The 20519-nt window shown below is 46.6% G+C and overlaps 1 protein-coding gene across 4 annotated transcripts in view; it reads right to left on the bottom strand.

The window, feature by feature from the left end:
- LOC116987597 (sodium channel protein type 4 subunit alpha-like) overlaps positions 1 to 20519 on the bottom strand; it is a 368780-nt gene that overhangs the window by 140398 nt on the left and 207863 nt on the right. For all 4 annotated transcript variants that reach the window (XM_033043769.1, XM_033043777.1, XM_033043758.1 and 1 more), the window contains 3 exons: positions 18686 to 18895; positions 15592 to 15765; positions 12573 to 12926 (listed from right to left, as the gene is read on the bottom strand). In XM_033043769.1, coding sequence (XP_032899660.1) covers positions 12573 to 12926; positions 15592 to 15765; positions 18686 to 18895 — 738 coding nt within the window. The remainder of the gene's footprint in view (positions 1 to 12572; positions 12927 to 15591; positions 15766 to 18685; positions 18896 to 20519) is intronic.

The raw sequence follows: 20519 nt of genomic DNA, 5'->3' as shown, positions 1-20519 counted from the left end.
TATCCACATTATACTGCATCTGCCATGCATTTGCTCACTCACCCAGCCTATCCAAGTCACCTTGCAGCCTCCTAGCATCCTCCTCACAGTTAACACTGCCCCCCAGCTTCGTGTCATCTGCAAACTTGGGACTGATTCATATCTTCAGCTTTAATCTCTGACCTTCGTTCCAACCTTCTATCTATCAACACACACCCCGCCTGTGTCCACCCATGACCGGCCAGACTGTCCTGCCTCTCCTCTCTCCCAGCTTCCCACCCTCCCCCATCTACAATCAGCCTGAAGAAGCGCCCCAACCCAAAACATAACCAATGCATGTTCTCCAGAGATGCTGCCTGACCCACTGAGTTACTCCAGCACTTTGTGACCATTTGCATATGTTTGATTCTCAATGGTTCAATGGTTCTTTATTGTCACCTATGCACAGAGCAGTGAAATTCATTCGCACTATCCACTCATGCATGGTGCCGATCAACCAAATAAAGACTGCGTCAATCAGATCCTCCATAGGCCAACTCATCCACGCTGACCAAGATGACCACTCTACACTAGTCCCATTTTCCAGCATTTGGCCCATATCCCTTTAAATCTTTACTATCCATGTACAACTGTGGGGATTAATATTTTGGGGATTTATTTGCCTAAATGCACTTTGGTTTTGGGAATTGGTTGCTTCAAGCCTTGACCAAGAGATTAAGTGGTGAGGGTTGGGCAGATAGGTCCCAAGGTCACGGAGTCTGGGACCAAGTCATTTTATTTTTCTCACGTCAGGCTTTCTGGCTTTCCCAGAAGCCTGACAGAAGATTGGATTTCTGCATTTATCACAGGCTCTTCAGGGAACACCAATGCAGCTTAATTTGTTTGTTTTTTTAATATTATCTTTGTTGGTCCCTCGACACAGAGGCACGGAGTGGTAGAACGCTGTTTTGCATTCCTAACTCCCCTGGCAATGTTTACCCCTACATAGGGTAAATATGATACAGGGGGTGGGCTCTGGCCCTTGGGTTTGTATGCCACCCGGTATTTGATAAAGTAATGAGTATAAACACTCCTATAACTCCAGCATTTGGAGCATGGAACACAGAGGGGTACAGTCAGAGGAACAGGCCCTTTAGGCTCACAATGTCTGTGCCAAACATGATGCCCTGCCCAACTGGGTATCACTGAGCCAGAATGGCTTTTTTCACCCAGGGTTGGATGATCAATCCCCAGGGTGGTCCAGTGACCCAGTGGTGGAGTTGCTGTCTTACAGCGCTGGAGACCCGGGTTTGATCCTGACTAAGGGCACTGTCTGTACGGATTTTGTACGTTCTCCCTGTGACCTCGTTGTTCTTCTCCGGGTCCAACGGTTTCCTCCCACACACCAAGGACGTACAGATTTGTAGGTGAATTGGCTTCGGTAAAAAAAAATAATTGTCCTTAGTGTGTAGTGTACTGAGATCACTGTAGGCTGAAGGGCCTGTTTTCCCGCTGTATCTCTAAACTAAACTAAACTTAACTAATGGGCATGGATTTAAGGTGAGGGGGGGAAGATTTAATAGGAAGCTGAGGGACAACTTTCAGAGGCTGATGGGTATGTGGAACGAACAGCCAGAGGAGGTGGTTAAGGCTGGTACTATTACGACACTTAAAAGACTCAAACAGGTACAGGGACAGGAAAGGTTCAGAGGGAAATGGATCAAATATTGGAAAATGGGACTAGCTTAATGGCATCTTGCACAGAAAGGACGTGTGGGGCCGAAGGGCCTGTTTCTGTGCTGTGTGACTCCGATTCTGTGAGTGAATATGGGGCATGCTGTTTGGTGCATGTTTACAAGTATATAAAATCATCTCCTAATCTCGGCTGGCATCTAGTGTAACTCCCATAGAGTCAGTCTCTTGTGTTCAGCTGGGATCGGAACTGCTTTTTTGACAACACGGACTGTCAGAAACAATTTTTCCAGTAACCCAGCCAACATTCTTCCCAAACAGATAGTCATCTCAGTCAATGTAAGCACTCAACCTTGAAGCTACCTTTCAAAGCACACAAAGGTAGACATAAAATGCTGGAGTAACTCAGCGGGTCAGGCAGCATCTCTGGAGAGAAGGAATGGGCAACGTTTCGGGTCGAGACCCTTATTCAGACTGATGTCAGGGGAGTGGGCGGGACAGAGATAGAATGAAGTCGGAGACAGTAAGACTGGTGGGGAAACTGGGAAGGGGGAGGGGATGGAGAGAGAGGGAAAGCAAGGGCTCTTTGAAGTTTGTTTTGTCGGAGGGCAGGAGGAACCACAAGGGGGAGGAGTGAAAGAGGATGTTGCCGAACTCTCGTCCCAGAAAGGCGGAGAACCTCTTCAAAGTAGACACACCTTGAGGAGATTTTGCAGTGGAGCAGTCAAAATGTGTAGGATAGAACTGCAGACACAAAATGCTGGAGTAACTCAGTGGGACTGGCAGTATCTCTGGAGAGAAGGAATGGATGGCGTTTCGGGTCGAGACCCATCTTCAGTACTTTCATAGCACACACTCTGATTCACTAATTGTTCTCCCTGTGCAAGTATCACTTTAGGGGTTTTAGATTCCTGTCTGCTTTCAAAGTTCACCAGTCCCTCACCTCCTTCTTCCTCTGTAGTCTCCTCCAGCCCGACAACCCTCTGTGCCTTCCAGCTCATAAGGCATAGGAGCAGAATTAGGCCATTCGGCCCATCGACTCTACTCGGCCATTCAACAGAGTGGAAACAGGCCCTTCGGCCCAACTTGCCCATGCCGACCAACATGCCCTATCTACAATAGTTCCACCTGCCTGCTCTTGGCCCATATCCCTCTAAACAAATCCTATGCTATTATAGCTGATCTATCACTGCACAGTGGCACAGTGGTAGAGTTGCTGCCTCACAGCGCCAGAGACCTGAGTTCGATCCTGACCACGGGTGCTGTCTGTACGGAGTTTGTACGTTCTCTCTATGACTGTGTGGGTTTTCTTTGGGTGCTCTGATTTCCTTCCACACTCCAAAGATGTCCAGGTTTGTAGGTTAGTTGGTTTCTGTAAACTGTCCCCAGTGTGTAGGATAGTGCTAGTGTACGGGGTGATCGCTGGTCCATGCAGACTCAGTGGGCTAAAGGGCTTGTTTCCACAATGTATCTATAAAGTCCGAACATGATGCCAAGTTGAAGCTATTTGTTCTGTCTGCATGTGTTCCATATCCCTTCATTCCTTTCATATCCATGTGCCTATCTAAAAGCCACTATATTTTATCTACTTCCACCACCAACCTTGACAACATACCCCAGGTACCCACCACTCACTGTGTGAAAATAAAACTTGACCCCGCATATCTCCCTTGAACTTTGCTCCTCTCACCTTGGAGACAGTTTAGTTGAGTTTAGTTTAGTTCAGAGATATAGCGCGGAAACATGGCCCTTCGGCCCACCGAGTGAGTCCACGCCTACCAGGGACATCGGTACACTAACACTATCCAAAACACCAGGGAGAATTTACAATTTTTACTGGGGCCAAATAACCAACAAACCTGCACGTCTTTGGAGTATGGGAGGAAACCGGAGCACCCGGGGATAACACACGTGGTTACAGGAGAATGTACAATACTCCATACAGACAGCACCGTAGTCAGGTTCAAAGGCGGGTCTCTGGCGCTATAGGGAGCAACTCTACCGCTGTGCCACTGTTCTGCCCCTCTGTTCTCTAATATTTGACGTTCTCATCTGGGGAAAAAGGTTCTGACTGTCTACCCCATCCCTGGCTCTCATAATTTTATAAACCTCTTTCATATCTCCCCTCAACCACTGACACTCCAGTGAAAGCAATCCAAGTTTATCCAACCTCTCTTTATAGCTAATCCTCTCTAATGAAGAATACATCCTTGTAAACCTCTTCTGCACCCTTTCCAAAGCCTTCATATTCTTCCTGTAATGGGGATGACCAGAAATACATACAGTCCTCCAAATGTAACCTAACAAATTTTATGAAACTAGATGACTTCCTGACTCTTACATTCAATGTCTCGACCAATGGAGACAAACATACCACTTTCATTACCACCCTATCTACTTGCGGGCTGGGAGATAGCTGGTAGAGCTGCTGCCTCACAGCGCCGGAGACCCAGGTGCAATATTGACCTCGGGTGCACCATCTCCATGTGACTGCGTGGATTTCCTCCGGGTGCTCCGGTTTCCTCCTACATCCCAAAGACGTGCGGGTTTGTAGGTCAATTATCCCTGTCAATTGGCCCTCGCGTGTAGGGTGAAGATGAGAAAGTGGGATAACATAGAACTAGGGTGATCGATGGTCGGCATGGACTCGGTGGGCCAAAAGGGCCCGTTTCCATGCTGTATCTCAAAACTAAACTAAACTTGAGCAGCTCCTTTTAATTTATTTGATGGCACTCCTGTAAGATGCCCAGGCAGGTTTACCATGTTAAGACAGTCACAAGTTCACAAGTTATAGGAGTAAAATTAGGCCATTTGTCCCATCGAGTCTACTCTGCCACTCAATCATGGCTGATCTCTGCCTCCTAATCCCATTTTCCTGCCTTCTCCCCATAACCCTGTCGTGTAAATGCAAGTTGTTGTGGTTCACATCACCGTAATGCTATAAAGTTTATTTTTCTACAAAAGTTTTTCTAAAAATAAACACTAAGGCCATACTTCAATCGCTGCCATGACAGGTACCATGTAACACCACAACACAAACTCCCTAGATGGTCACCAGAAGCCGAGGTTAAAAGTTCCAGATAATTCCATTGTCCCAGCACACCACAAATCCTTCAACACCTTTTAAATTACTTTATTGCCACAAGATGACAGGTTTCGTCTTCTGCGTTGCCGCTGCGTGAAGTAACATTTCATCCCCATTTAAAAGGCAAGAGTTCGAAAGGTTGCAAAGACCCCAAAGTGCTGGAGTAACTCAGCGGGTCAGGCAGCACCTCTGGTGAACATGGATAGGTGACGTTTGAGTCAGGGCCCTTCTTTAGACTGATGGGGGAGAAGAGAGCTGGGAGCGAAGTGTAGGCAGGAGATAGCCTGGCAAACATAGAAACATAAAAAATAGGTGCAGGAGGAGGCCATTTGGCCCTTCGAGCCTGCACCGCCATTCAATATGATCATGGCTGATCATTCAAAATCAATAACCCGTGCCTGCTTTCTCCCAATATCCCTTGATTCCACTAGCCCATAGAGCTCTATCTAACTCTCTTTTAAATTAATCCAGTGAATTAGCCTCCACTGACTTCTGTGGCAGACAATTCCACAAATTCACAACTCTCTGGGTGAAAAAGTTTTTTCTCATCTCAGTTTTAAACGACCTCCCCTTTATTCTTCGACTGTGGCCCCTGGTTCTGGACTCCCCCAACATTGGGAACATTTTTCCTGCATCTAGCTTGTCCAGTCCTTTTATAATTTTATGTGTTTCTATAAGAAATACGCATGTGATTGGTGGATACAGGCGATGGGTTTTTTTGATTGGTAGATGGGTGAATGTAGGCGAGGGGAGTTTTCTGATTGGCGGATGGATGGATACAAGTGAAGGATATTTTCTGATTGGCAGATGGGTGGATACAGGTTCACAGGTTATTGGAGTAAAATTAGGGCATTCGGCCCATCGAGTCTACTCCACCATTCGATCATGGCTGATCTCTGCCTCCAAATCCCATATTCCTGCCTTCTCCCCATAATCCTTGACACCCGTTCTAATCAAGAATTTGTCTATCTCTGCCTTAAAAATATCCACTGACTTCGCCTCCACAGTCCTCTGTGGCAATGAGTTCCACAGATTAACTACCCTCTGACTAAAGAAGTTCTTCCTCACCTCCTTTCTAAATGAGTGACCTTTAATTCTGAGTCTATGAACTCTTGACTAGCCTTTCCCACCAGTGGAAACATCCTCTCCACATCAACTCTATCTATGCCTTGCATTATTCTGTAAGTTTCAATGAGGTCCCCCCTCAACCTTCTAAACTCCAGTGAGTAGAGGCCCAGTGCTGTCAAACACTCATCATTAAATTTCTTTTTTTATATAGCACATTTTTAGTCAACTTGCATTGACCCCAAAGTGCTTCACATAATTACATCCACACACACAGGCAAAGGTGGGTGAAGTGTCTTGCCCAAGGACACACACAGGCAAAGGTGGGTGAAGTGTCTTGCCCAAGGACACAACGACAGTATGCACTCCAAGCGGGATTCGAACCGGCTACCTTCCGGTTGCCAGCCGAACACTTAGCCCATTGTGCCATCTGTCGTCCCAGAGATCATATGCAAACCCACTCATTCTGAGGGTTCAAGTATGGGGGTTTAGTTCACGAACAGTATGGTTTAGTAAAGGCTGCTTCCAAAATCCAGGAACATCTTGGGCATTCAATGGAATCCCAGTTTTCAAAGTAGAGTACATCGGTAGGCAGCGTTGGACAGGGATTTTGCAGCACATTTGGGCATCAGGTAGACCCGGGTTCGATCCTGATGTCTGTGCGGAGTTTGCACGTTCCCCCTGTGAGCACAAGGTTTCCTCTGGGTGTTCCGGTTTCCTCCCTGATGGACGGGTTCATGGGCCACTGGAAATCGCTGCCCAGTGCGTGAGCTGGGACAGTTTCTCTCGAGTAAAGGAGGCTGTCAGGTGAACAGACGGGCGTTTGTAAAATGATGAGTGGCATAGATAGGGTAGATAGTCAGAACCTTTCTCCCAGGATGGAAATATCAAAGACCAGAGGGCAGAGCTTCAAGGAGAAAGGATAGACATTTAAAGGAGATGTATGGGGTATTTCAGAGGGTGATGGGTATTTTGTATCCCAGGGAAGAGGAGCATGAAACTGGAGGGCTGAGAAGTTACAACAAAATTCTGTTCTTGAAAACTGAAGAAGGGTTTCGGCCCGAAACGTTGTCTATTTCCTTCGCTCTATAGATACTGCCGCACCCGCTGCGTTTCTCCAGCACTTTTGTCAACTTTCGATGTTCCAGCATCTGCAGTTCCTTCTTAAAGGCATGGTCTTTTCTCCAGAGTAGGGTAGTCTAAAACTGGAATGCCTTTTAAATTTTATTTTAGTATTTAAATATTGTTAGCGAAGAATGTGGATCAATGACTTATCCAGAAACAAAGAACTGCAGATGCTGCTTAAAACACAAAGGACACAAAGTGCTGGAGTAACTCAGCAGGTCTGGCAGAATATCTGAAAAACATGGCGAGATGACATATCAGGTTGGGACACGCGAGTTCTGAACAAGGGTCCCAACTCGAAAGGTCACCTATCCATGTCCTCCAGAGATGCTGCCTGACCAGCACTGTGTGTTCTTAAATGACTTCTCTGTTTAAAACCTTCCTCCATTCGCATTTCAGTTTTAACGGAGTGAACCAGTGCAGGAAAGCCATGAGAACATTATACCCTTTATCCTGTATCTGAACATTGTGCACGGCTTGATTGTAACCATGTACAGTCTTTTCGCGGACTGGATAAGATGCAACAAAAAGCTTTTCACTGTACACATGACAATAATGAACTAAACTAAAGGAATACCATTCCTATTGTTGATTTAGTGAGAGTTTGAACAGACCAATCAATGAATTACACATCACATCAACTTGACTGATTGATTGAAAGATACAGAATGGAAACAGGCCCTTTGGCCCACTGAGACCACACCGAGACCATCGATCGACCATCCACACTCGTTCTACGTTATCCCACTTTCGCATCCACTCCCTGCACTCCGGGAGCAATCCGCAGAGGTGAATTTTACTTCGGAGTCACGTGAGTGACTACGTGAAGAACCCCGCCACGACGCATGCGTGTCATATCGCTTTCACGCTTGCGAAACGACAGGCGGGGGGGAGCGTTCCCCCGCAGCGGTAAGTTTGAAACCGCGACCTGCAGGTAAGAAATTTACTCTGCGGTAGTTTTGTTCCCCGCGCTGTTTTTTCACAGGGGGGGAAGCTGGACAAAATAGTGTCCACAAGTGCTGCGAGTGAAGCTGGCTGGGGAGGACCGCGAAGTTGCGGGAGCCAGCAGCAGCTGAAGGCACAAGCCCCGTAAGGGATCAGCTGTGCCGACTTTTGGTCCCGCGCCGGCCAGAACACCACGGCCGGGCGGGAGACTATTCAAATGGGGCCGTCGACTTTTTGAACAAGTCAAAAATGGCAGGAGACGGGGTGGAACGACGTTCCCCCGTAGCGACAATTTTAACCTGGACCAGCAGGTAAGAGCTGCGGTCTTTTTGTGTTTTTACCATGCTGATTACAGGTGGAGAAACCAACGGGCTGCGACAAAGCTGGTGGGCTAGATGGGATCAGCTGTGCCTGATGTCGCCTCCGCACCGGCCAGATCCACCCCACGGAAGGGCAGTAAGGACAAAGCTGGTGAGGGAGGACCGCGGAGCAGCGGGCAGCCAGCAGCAGCCAGCGGCACTCGGATCACCGATAGTGGGATCAGCTGTGCCCGATGTCGCCTCCGCACCGGCTGGAGCCGGATGGAGTGGTGTGTGGAGCATTTGCTCCAACGTGACAGGCTCCGGGAGATGGAGTCGGGTCACTGTGGGCCCTATGATAAACCCACAGCAGTACCTCTTGAAGGGCTGCACAGTGCTTCTACCTCATCAGAGGGGAGCACTGCGGGTCAGTTCTGGGCTGACCTGGAAGAGGGGTCCGCAGAAGGAAAGACAAGTGTGCAGGGGGTGCAGGAACAAGAGAACCTACTGGAACCCACTACGGCCAAAGACAGCACCCTACGCACCCACCAGCAGAACTGGTGAAAGCTCGAAGGCCCGGTACTCAAAACATGAGTCTTTTTTAGGCCATGGCCTAGGCCGGCCTTCTTAGAAGATGCGGGGACCTCCAACGCCAACCAAACCGAAAATCCAGACACCAGCGCAACAACAGCAGCGAAGAACCTACAAAAAGAAGTAAACCTGCCACTGGTAACTATGGAGGTAGGTGGGTCTGGTTCCCTACAAAATACAGGGAGCATGGAGGTTGGGTGGAGATTACACTCTTTTCTGAATGCATGGAGCAAGTTAACAACCGATACTTACATCTTAAGCAGTATCCAGGGATATACAATAGAGTTTATACACAAGTACAGCCCTCCAGTTCAACATATACTGAACCGAATGTTCGTGTCTTCTGATAAAGAAAAATCAAAAGCGCAAGCTGAACTGGTGCGGCTTTACATAAAAGGTGTTATTGAGAAAACTTAACACGAACCATTAGAATTCGTGTCCAATATATTTATCAAAAACAAAAAAGATGGTGGTTGTCGCATCATCATAGATCTGACAAAATGGAAACCTTTGTTACTGCTAAACAATTAATTTCCAAAGGTTACTTCATGGCCAGCATCGATTTAAAAGATGCTTACTATTCAGTGCCTATACGAGGTGACCACAGATGTTACTTAAAATTCAACTGGATGGGACAACTCTGGCAGTATAAAGCACTGCCAAATGGGTTATCATCAGCCTCAGGCTGTTCACAAACATTTTGAAACCAGCCCTAGCGTTTCTACGGAAACGTAAACACATGGTCATGGCATATTTAGAAGACATACTCATTGTGGGCAAAACTTTGGAATTGGCCAAACAAACTGTAACAGCCACAAAACAGTTATTTGAAAAACTGGGATTTATTATCCATCCAGTTAAATCTAAACTAACGCCTTCCACTACTATGGACTATTTGGGGTTTCACCATTGACTCAGTTCACATGTCGGTGACTCTGCCTAAGGGAAAGGCTAGAGATTTAATAGAGGCTTGCAATAACCTCATTGACATCAGCAAACCATCCATCAGATTGGTAGCTAAAGTAATTGGCAAAATGGTGGCTGCCTTTCCAGCCACACAATTTGGACCTCTACATTACCTAAACTTACAGAGAGCAAAAATACAAGCACTCTAAATTAATGCAGGTCACTTTGACAGACCTATGGAACTACCAATCAAGCTAAAATGGAACTAAAATGGTGGATAGATAACATCTGGCTTTGTTCCAATCCAATCATTGTCAGTAACCCTTCCATGGTACTACAAACTGATGCCAGTGCACTTGGGTGGGGAGCCACCAATACCATCACCAGCTGTGGAGGTAGATGGACTGCTGAGCAGCCATTATTACTCACACTGGGCATAAACTACCTGGAAATGTTGGGTGCATTACATGGCCTAAAGTCATATTGTACTGGGTCATATCACCAGCATGTTAGACTACAGATAGACAATACCACCGTGGTAGCATACATTAACCACATGGGTGGAAACAAATCGACATCATGTGACAATCTGGCTAATACAATTTGCCAATGGTGTATCCAGAGAGATATTTGGATATCAGCCACTTACCTACCAGGAAGACTAAATTTAGTGGCAGACACCAGGTCACGCAAATTTAATGAAAACACCGAATGGACGTTGAATAAAAAAGTATTTGCTGATATTACAGCAAAATATGGAACACCAGATATCGATCTATTCGCATCCAGACTTAACCACCAGTTATCAAATTATGTTTCATGGGAACCAGACCCTGGGGCAGTGGCGACAGATGCATTTTCGCTGCATTGGGGGGGGGGGGGGGGGGGGGGGGGGGAGGGATTGTTTATTTACGCATTCCCTCCTTTCTGCTTCATCAGTAGGGTATTAAGGAAAATACAACAAGACTCTGCGTCTGGTATTGGTAGCACCCGATTGGCCTACTCACCATGGTTCCCAGTGGTATTAAACATGGTATTAGAACCATGTATCACCATCCCACATAGACCAGATTTATTGCTACATCCCGTAACAAGGGATAGCCACCCATGCCATAAACATTTGAACTTATTAATTTGTAGAGTTATAAAAACACCTCTACTACAACTGGGACTGACGGACCGAACAGTGAACATGATCTCGGCGGCCCAAAGACAGTCAACCAAAAAACAGTATCTGGTCTATATCAGGAAGTGGGCGATGCACTGCCACAAAAAACAACATCACCTACAGAGACATGAACATCCCGTCTGTTCTGGAATATCTGGCAGGCCTCCACTATGATGAGGGGCTCAGTTACAGTGCCATCAACTGTGCCAGAAGTGCCCTATCGACTTACCTATGGCAGGGGACAGAGCGTTACTCTGTTGGGACTCACCCACTGGTAACAAAACTTATGAGGGGAATTTTTAATACTAATCCCCCAAGAACCAGGTACTCCCAAATATGGGATGTAATTATTATCCTGAAGATGCTCAGGAATTGGTCTCCAGCAACAGCTCTGTCCCTACACAGACTGACATTAAAAACAGTCATGCTAATGGCATTGGTCACGGCACAAAGGGTACAGTCACTGCATAAACTAAGACTGGACAACATGACTACCTCAACAGAAAATATTACGCTTCATATCTATGAGTTAGTAAGCAGAACAGACAGGGATCAGCAGGCCTCAATATACAATTTAGGTCATACCCAACAGATGACCGTCTGTGTATAATAAGACATCTGTCGTTATACATGGAGAAAATGAAAATCCTAAGAGGCAATGAGAAGGCACTTTTTGGTCAGCCACTAGCAACCACACAAAAGAGTGACGGTCCAGACCATCTCAAGATGGCTGAAACAGGTGCTAACACAGGCTGGGGTGGATACTAATATTTTAAATCTCATTCCACCAGGGCTGCAGCTACATCGGCAGCGATACAGTTGGATGTCCCAATGGACCAAATTCTCAAGGCAGCAGGATGGTCTGGGGGGAAAAAACATTCCAATTATTTTACAATAAACCAGTAATGAAACCTGGAACGTTTGCAGAAACAATTTTAAGTTCTGTAAATTAATTTAAACCCATAAAAAGGGGTTATAAATTTGTGTTAATAAATTTTATGATTTCAATGTCGAATTCATGTCCAAATTATGTTAACATAATTCCTCCTACAGTCATCAAGGCAGACGTGATGCATGGACTCGTTTCCACGGCATGAAATCACAGAGCTTTAAAATCTTCACGTAGTCACTCACGTGACTCCGAAGTAAAATAGTAAGATTAAACGAGAACTTACCAGTTTGAAGTTTGATCTGTATTTTATGAGGAGTTACGATGAGGGATTACGTGCCCTCCGCTCCCACCCTTGATCATATACTCAACTGGTATCTTTTCTCTAATCTTACTATGTTTAGTCATTACAGTTATCTGTGATTTCACACCGCTGCTTTGAAGAATGACACGCATGCGTCGTGGCGGGGTTCTTCACGTAATCCCTCATCGTAACTCCTCATAAAATACAGATCAAACTTCAAACTGATAAGTTCTCATTTAATCTTACTATTAAACTACAAACCCACTCGTCTTTGGGATGTGGGAGGAAACCTGAGCAGCCGGAGGAAGCCTACGCGGTCACAGGGAGAACGTGCAAACTCCGTACAGACAGCACCCGAGGTCGGGAGTGAAGCGGGTTTCTGGTCCTGTTAGGTAACAGCTCTATGCACTAAATTAAACTACACAAGGCTAAACTGAACCAAATCAAACTAAGTTAAACTAAACTAAACTAAACCAAACCAAACTAAACCAAACCAAACTAACCCAAGCCAAACTTAAACTAAACGTAAGCCAAATCGTACTTACATTGTCGTCGTTGAATGGCTTGTCGACAGTGACCTGAGGAAGGCGCAGGGTACTCTGCGGTGAGCTGGGTGATCCTCCCATCACCGACACCACGCCGTTCTGGTCCACGGCGCTGTGCAGCTTGCGGCGGCCACCAGCCATGGACCGCTGGCTGCCATGGCTCTGGTTACTGTTGGTGCGGTTGAGCTGGGGCAGGCACAGCGAGCTCCTGACGCTCTCGCTCTCGTCGAAGACGCTGCCCTCGTCGTCCGAGAACGTGTTCTCCACCGCGGCGTCCACCGAGTGCGTCCGGAAGCGGAAGATGCTGCCCCTCCGCAGGGGGTAGTGGTTGGTGAGGATGGGCGCCAGCAGAGGCTGCAGACAGAGAGAGAGTAGAGGACGGAGGTGGTTCAAATAAGCAACAATGCTCAGGGAAGGGCATGCAAAACAAGCAGGGCACCAGTGCAAAAACACAGCTAGAAAAGAATACTGGGCCATGGGAGTGCAAGAGTTGGTCTGTAGTGTTCCATTGTCAAGGGAGGATCAGCTTAGCTTTAGTTTTAGTTGTGTTTTAGTTTAGTTATAGACTTTAGAAATACACTGTGGCCCACCGAGTCCACACAGATCAGCGATCACCCCGTACACTAGCACTACCCTACACCCTAGGGACAATTTACAATTTTACGGAAGCCAATTAACCTCCACACCTGCATATCTTTGGAATGAGGAAGGAAACTAGAGCGCCCGGGGAAAACCCACGCGATCACAGGGAGAACGTGCAAACTCCGTACAGAGAGCACCCGTAGTCAGCCTCGAATCCAGGTCTCTGGCGATGTAAAGCAGCAACTTTGCCACTGCACCACTCACTGTGCCATCCTAAGTTTAGTTTTAGTTAAGTTTTGATTTAGTTTTGGTTTAATTTAGTTTAGTTTATTATTGTCACGTGTTTCGAAGGACAGCGAAAAAGTTTTTTGTTGCATTCCCAGTCAGCAAAAAGACTAATTACAATCAAGCTGTCCAGATTGTAGACTTTATCTAGCTTAGCGCAAGATAAAGTCCAGTAAAGTCTGATTAAAGATAATTCAAAGGTCTCCAATGAGGTAGACCGGAGGTTAGGACCGCTCCCTATATGCTGATAGGATGGTTCAGTTGCCTGATAACAGCTGGGATGAAACTGGCCCTGAATCTGGAGGTGTGCCTTTACTTCTGTACCTCTTGCCTGATGGGAGAGGGGAGAAGAGGGAGTGACCAGGGTGAGACTGGTCCTTGATTATGCTGGTGGCCTTGCTGAGGCAGCGCAAGTTAGCATGTGTTAGGGTAGTTTACAGATTAATTGGTGAATTGGGAACTCCAAGCCGCTGAGAGTGTTCTTCCGACGCCGGAGTTCCATCATCCCGGCGAGAGGGCCTGAAACATCGGGCCACCGTAGTGGCGACTGCGGAGGGCTCAATAGGCCCCGACCACGGGTGAACAAGAGGAAGAGGACTGAACTTTGTTGCCTTCCCTCACAGTGGGAAACGTTGATTCTGCTGTGGGGGATGTTTTTATGGTTTTATGTTTTATGTTAAATGCTATAGTGTTATGTTTATCTTATCTGTGTGCTGTACGGTAACACAAATTTCACTGCACCAATTGGTGTACGTGACAATAAATGTCCTTTGTTATTTGTAAATTCTCCTTAGTGTAGATGGGGGGTAGAGTTTGGGGGGGGGGAAGGGGAGAGAGAGATGTCATGTCAGAGAGGATAGTTTCCTGGGAATTCAGTAGAGGAGCAGCACAGATTGAATGTTCTGTGGCTACGTTCATTGGCTATATTTAAGAGGGAGTTAGATGTGGCCCTTGTGGCTAAGGGGATCAGAGGGTATGGAGAGAAGGCAGGTACGGGATACTGAGTTGGATGATCAGCCATGATCATATTGAATGGCGGTGCAGGCTCGAAGGGCCGAATGGCCTACTCCTGCACCTAATTTCTATGTTTCTATGTTTCTATGTTCTGAAAACTGTGCAAAGCTCAATGGGCTGAATGGTGTCTTTATAGGTCAATGAGGATATACATGCCCCATGGATAGGAGTGCTAGGGGTAGTGAGAGTAGTAACTATGATAAGTCAACATAGGGCGCCACAGTGGCGCAGCGGTAGAGTTGCTGATTTACAGAGCCAGGGACCCGGTTTCCTCCCACACTCCAAAGACGTACATGGTTTTCCTGCCCTTCACCTTGAAGCTCTGCCCTCCAGTATTTATTATTTCCATCCTGGGAAAAAGGTTCTGACTGTCTACCCTATCTATGCCTCTCATAATTTTATATCCTTCTGTCAGTCTTCTCTCAACCTCCGGCGTTCCAAGGAAACGCAACACACAAAACCCCGACCAATGAAGGCAAGCATACTACACAGTACGCCATCTTTACCACTCAATCTACTGGTGTTGCCACTTTCAGGAAGTTATGGACTTGGATCCCATCATCCCTCTGTACAACAATGCTGTTGAGGGTCTTGTTATTACTCGTACAGCTTCACCACCGATTTTCAGGAAACTGGTGATCCGGCATTCCTTTAATCCATACAAAACCACAAGAGCGTATTTGAAATCCCCCCATGGAAGCTCTCCCCGGAAATGTAACGCCTATGAGGCGGCGAATCTCAACCATATCGGGACTTCCGTGGCTGATGGTCGGGTTGAATTTGCCCCCTGCTGCTGGGGCTCTGGAACCGGCCCAGCGGGAGCCGACAGATCCATTCCCAGAGCCTCCTTCCAAGGCCGAATCTGTGGGCCGGTACCTCGGCTCCTCAGCGGCCTGGGCGACAATTCCAGTACCGTTGGACTCCTCTCAGTTGTGACCTCTGTTGCTCTGGCAAAACGGATAATCCAGAAAGGCTCTGAAACAAAGGGTGCTGGAAAATCGGTGATGGTCCTGTAATTCCCATGGTGTTAGGTCAGCACAGTAGTGTAGAGCTGGCCTATCATTCTTTGGATTCTCTCTACCTCCCTCCTTAAACAAGAGATGAGTGGGACGATGCAGCTCACAATAACAATAGTTACCTTGCGGGGTAGACCCTCCTCTGATGCTGACCTCGGTCCCTTCTCTGTTTCCGATATTCCCAGTTCTTTCCCATTCCTGCTCTTAAAGCTTCTCTCGTTGTTGCTTTTGGCACTTAGGTGTGATCTCTCAGAAGAGGTTCGCGATAGGGTCTCGTGTCCCAGTCTGGTCAATTCCTGTGGAACGTTTTCACATAGGTTAGTAGAAGCAAGGAACTGCAGATGCTGGGTTACCAAGGAAAGGCATAAAATGCTGGAGTAACTCAGTCTCCAAATATGAGAAGGGTCTCGACCACACTGGTCCATGATATAATACCTGCACACATCAGTAAATGGAACATGCTTTTATGGAAGTGATTTATCTGAAGACACAAAGTGCTGGAGTAACTCAACTGCCTGACCCAGACCTGATACTGTGTGCAGTATTATCTCATAGACCAGTATTAAATTATTACCTCCATAGTGACAACCAAGTCTTACTCTTTCCTTTGCTATTTTTGTGCTCCTTGGTGTACTTAAAAAGCATCTTTGGATGTACTTTGATTTCACTTGGCAATATTTATCCCTTTGAATGGTGTCTCTGAAAATCTGTCCCTGCCCCCAGCACACTGATGTAATCATGATGAAAGCCCACCAACTCCTCTAATTCCTTAGAAGATTAAGGAGATTTGGTATGTTGACGAATACTCTCTTGAACATCCGCAGGTGTACAGTAGAGAGCTTCTTGATTGGTCGCGTCATGGCCCGGTTCGGCAACTCGAACGCCCATGATTGAAGGAGGTTACAAAAAGTGAACACTGCCCCGGTCCATCGCGGGTACTGATCTCCCCACCATCGAAAACGTCTATCGGAGGTACTGCCTCAAAAAGGCAGCCAGCATCATTAAAAACCCACACCACCTTGGCCACGCTCTCATTTCACTCCAACCATCCGGAGTTTAGGTTTAGGAGTCTGAAAACCATGACCTCCAGGTTCAGGAACAGCATCTTCACCACAACCATTTGAACATTTTGAACATTACACAACATTAACCTATCTATATCTATATCACTAGGGCTTTTTTTTGCACCTGTATTGGAGTTATTAATTTACTGAATTTTTGATTATTATATGTTATCTATGATTTTTGCGTTTACTGACTTACTATGTTGCTCCAAGTAGGAATTTCATTGTCCTGTTGTTGGTATACGTGACAATTAAGATCATAGAGCAGAATTAGGCCATTTGGCCCATCAAATCCATTCCACCATTCGATCATGGCTGATCTATTTTTCCCTCTCAACTCCATTTTCCTGTCTTCTCCAGATAACCCTACCCTTACTAATCAAGAATCTGTCAATCCCCACTTCAAAAATATCCAATGACATGGCCTCCACAGCTGTCTGTGGCAATGAATTCCACAGATTTATCACCCTCTGGCTAAAGAAATCCTCATCTCCTTTCTAAAGGTACATCCATATTCTACAGCGGTGGCCTATGGTCCAAGACTCTCCCACTAGTGGAAACATTTAGTTTAGTTTAATTTAGCGTGATACAGTGTGGAAACAGGCCCTTCAGCCCAACTTGTCCACATCGGCCAACATGTCCCAATTACACTAGTCCCACCTGCCCGGATTTGGTCCATGTCCCTCCAAATCTGTCCTATCCATGTACCTGTCTAACTGTTTCTTAAATGTTGGGATAGTCCCTGTCTCAACTACATCTTCTGGCAGCTTGTTCCATATACCCACCACCCTTTGTGTGAAAACGTTATCCCTCAAATACCTATTAAATCTTTTCCCCTTCACCTTAAATCTATGTCCTCTGGCCCTCGATTCACCTACTCTGGGCAAGAGACCCTGCGCATCTACTCGATCTATTCCTCTCACGATTTTATACACCTCAATAAGATCACTCCTCATTCTCCTGCGCTCCAAGGAATAGAGTCCCAGCCTATTCAACCTCTCCCTATAGCTCAGACCCTCTAGCCCTGGCAACATCCTCGTAAATCTTCTCGGTACCATTTCCAGCTTGACATATTTCTTCTAGCGTGGTGCCCAGAACCGAATAGAATATTCTAAATGTGGCCTCACCAATGTCTTATAACATATAACTGTAATATAACATCCCAACTTCTATACTCAATACTCTGACTAACCTTATCTACATGTGACTCCACCTTCAAGAAACCATGCCCTGCACTCCTAGATCCCTCTTCTCCATAACACTTCCCAGACCCCTACCATTCATTGTGTAGGTCCCGCCCTTGTTAGACGTCCTAAAATGCAACACTTCACATTTCTCTGTATTAAATTCCATCAACCATTCCTCAGCCCACCTGGCCAATCGATCAAATCCTGCTGCAATTTTTCACAATCATCTTCACTATCTGCAAAACCATGCTTTTGTATCATCTGCAAAGTTCCTAATCTTGCTGTCTATGTTCTCATCCAAATCACTGATATAGATGACAAACAGTAACGGGCCCAGCACCGAACCCTGATGCACACAGCACACCACTAGTCACAGGCCTCCAGTCCGAGAAGCAACCTTCCACCATCACCTTGCTTCCTTCCATGAAGCCAATTTTCTATCCATTCAGCTATCTCTCCTTGGATCCCATGCGATCTAACCTTCCAGAGCAGCCTACCATGAGGAACCTTGTTGAATGCTTTGCTGAAGTCCACGTACACAACATCTACAGCTCTGAGTTTAGGAATCCAGGACCAGAGTCCTAGTTTTGATGAGTCTAGGACCAGAGAGCACAGCCTCAGAATAAAAGTACATATCTTTAGAACGGAGATGAGGAGGAATTTCTTTGGTCAGATGGTGGTGAATCTGTGGAATTTATTGCCACAGGAGGCCAAGTTGATGGATATTTTTAAGGAGGAGATTGATAGATTCTTGATCAGTACGGGTGTAAGGGGTTATGGGGAGAATGTAGGAGAATGGGGTTGAGAGGAAAAGATAGATCAGTCATGATTGAATGGCAGAATAGACTTTAGGGGGCAAATGGCCTAATTCTGCTCATGGAACTTATGAACTTTGACCTTGTTACTCTGGGGTGAGTGGGAATGTTTGAGCTCAGGACTAGGGCGGGAGATGACGGATTCCTCACCTGCTCCGCATGCACGTGCTGTATCCGAAGCTGCTCCATGTTCTGCTGGAACTCTTTCTCCTTGGCCACGTTCTCGGCGATGGTGGCCTGGTTCTGCTCGTCGTAGGCCATGGCCACCACAGCCAGGATCAGGTTGATGAGATAGAAGGAGCCCAGGAAGATGACCACCACGAAGAAGAGCATGTATGTCTTCCCGGCCGAGCGCAGCGTCTGTCAGCCAAGGAACAAGAGGGCAAAAGTCACAAGCAGACAGTGTCGGAGGGATAGCAGAGGCCGTTCATCCCTACCAGCCCGTTCCAGCACCCAATGACCTCTGACCTCACCTGGTCACCTTGTCTGGTTGAAAGTTTAGTTTAATTTCCTCTTCTCCCATCAGGCCACAGGTAAACAAGTGTGAAAACCCACACCTCCAGATTCAGGGACACTTTCTCCTAGGTGTTATCAAGCAACTGAACCATCCTCTCACCAACTGGAGAGCGGTCCGGACCTACCATCTAACTCATTGGAGACCCATCGACTATCTTTAATCAGACTTTGCTGGACTTTATCTTGCACTGTCAAGGACGAGTCTCACCCCCATCTCACCCCAGACACTCCCTCTTCTCCCCTCTCCCAACAGGCAAGAAGTACAAAAGGCTGAAAACGCACATCTCTAGATTCAGGGACAGTTTCTTCCCAGCTGTTGTCAGGCAACTGAACCAGCGTATAACCAACTAGAGAGCGGTCCAAACCTCCCCTCTAGCTCCAAAGGGAGACACTCTGACTAACTTTAATCTGCCTTTTCTGGACTTTATCTTGCACTAAATTTTATTCCCTTTATCCTGTATCTGTACACTATGGACGGCTCAATTGTAATCATATGTAATCTTTTCGCTGATTGAATAGCAAGCAACAAAAAAGTTTTTCACTGTAGCTCTGTACACGTGACAACGATAAACTAAACTAACTAGAAATACAGCATGGAAACCGGCATTTCGGCCCACCCTGACCATCCGTTCACACTAGTTCCATCCGACACACTAGGGGTAATTTACAGAGGACAATTAACCTACAAACCCGCACGTCTTTGCAATGTGGGAGGAAACTGGAGCACCCGGACAAAACACACATGGTCACAGGGAGAATGTACAAAGTCTGTACAGACAGCATCCGTAGTCAGGATCGTACTTGGATCTCTGGCGCTGTAAGGCAACAAATCTACCACCACTGTGTCACCCCACTATACCAATCATAGAGTGACAGAGAGATACAGCAAGGAAACAGGCTCTTCAGCCCATGCCGACCATCAACCCGCCCTTTGTCGCTTATCCCATACTTTTTATTCTCCCCATGTACTTATTGAAAGCTACACGGTGCCAGAGACCTGGGTTTGATTCTGGGTGATCACTAGCCGACATGTTAAACTGCTGCATTCCATGTTGTGCTTTGGAGTGGAGGGTAGTGGAGTGTAGAGCCAGTGGCGATAAATATATAATGCATAATATTTAAGTCAGGATGGTGTGTGGCTTGTGGGGGGATACCAGCATAGCAACGCAGTAGGTGGACCATATGTGTCATATCAAAATTCCTTGCCTTTACCAAGTTGATGCTTAAACTCACATCTCCTCACTGCACTGGTGGGCTGGAGGCACAAGCAACTGCAGATGCAGCAATCTTGAGCAAAACACAAAGTGCTGGAGGAACTCTAACTGGTCGGGCAGCATCTTTGGTTTGTTTAGAGATATAGTCTGGAAACAGGCCCTTCTGCCCATCGAGTCTGTGCTGGCCAACTATCCCCCTTGCACTAGTTCTATTCTACACACTAGGGACAATTTACAGAAGCCAATTAACCTAC

Source organism: Amblyraja radiata, chromosome 2, assembly GCF_010909765.2.
Source record: "Amblyraja radiata isolate CabotCenter1 chromosome 2, sAmbRad1.1.pri, whole genome shotgun sequence".
Taxonomy (NCBI): Eukaryota; Metazoa; Chordata; class Chondrichthyes; order Rajiformes; family Rajidae; genus Amblyraja; species Amblyraja radiata.
Note: the sequence above shows the minus strand (reverse complement) of the source record. Positions and strands in the feature narration are given on the sequence as shown.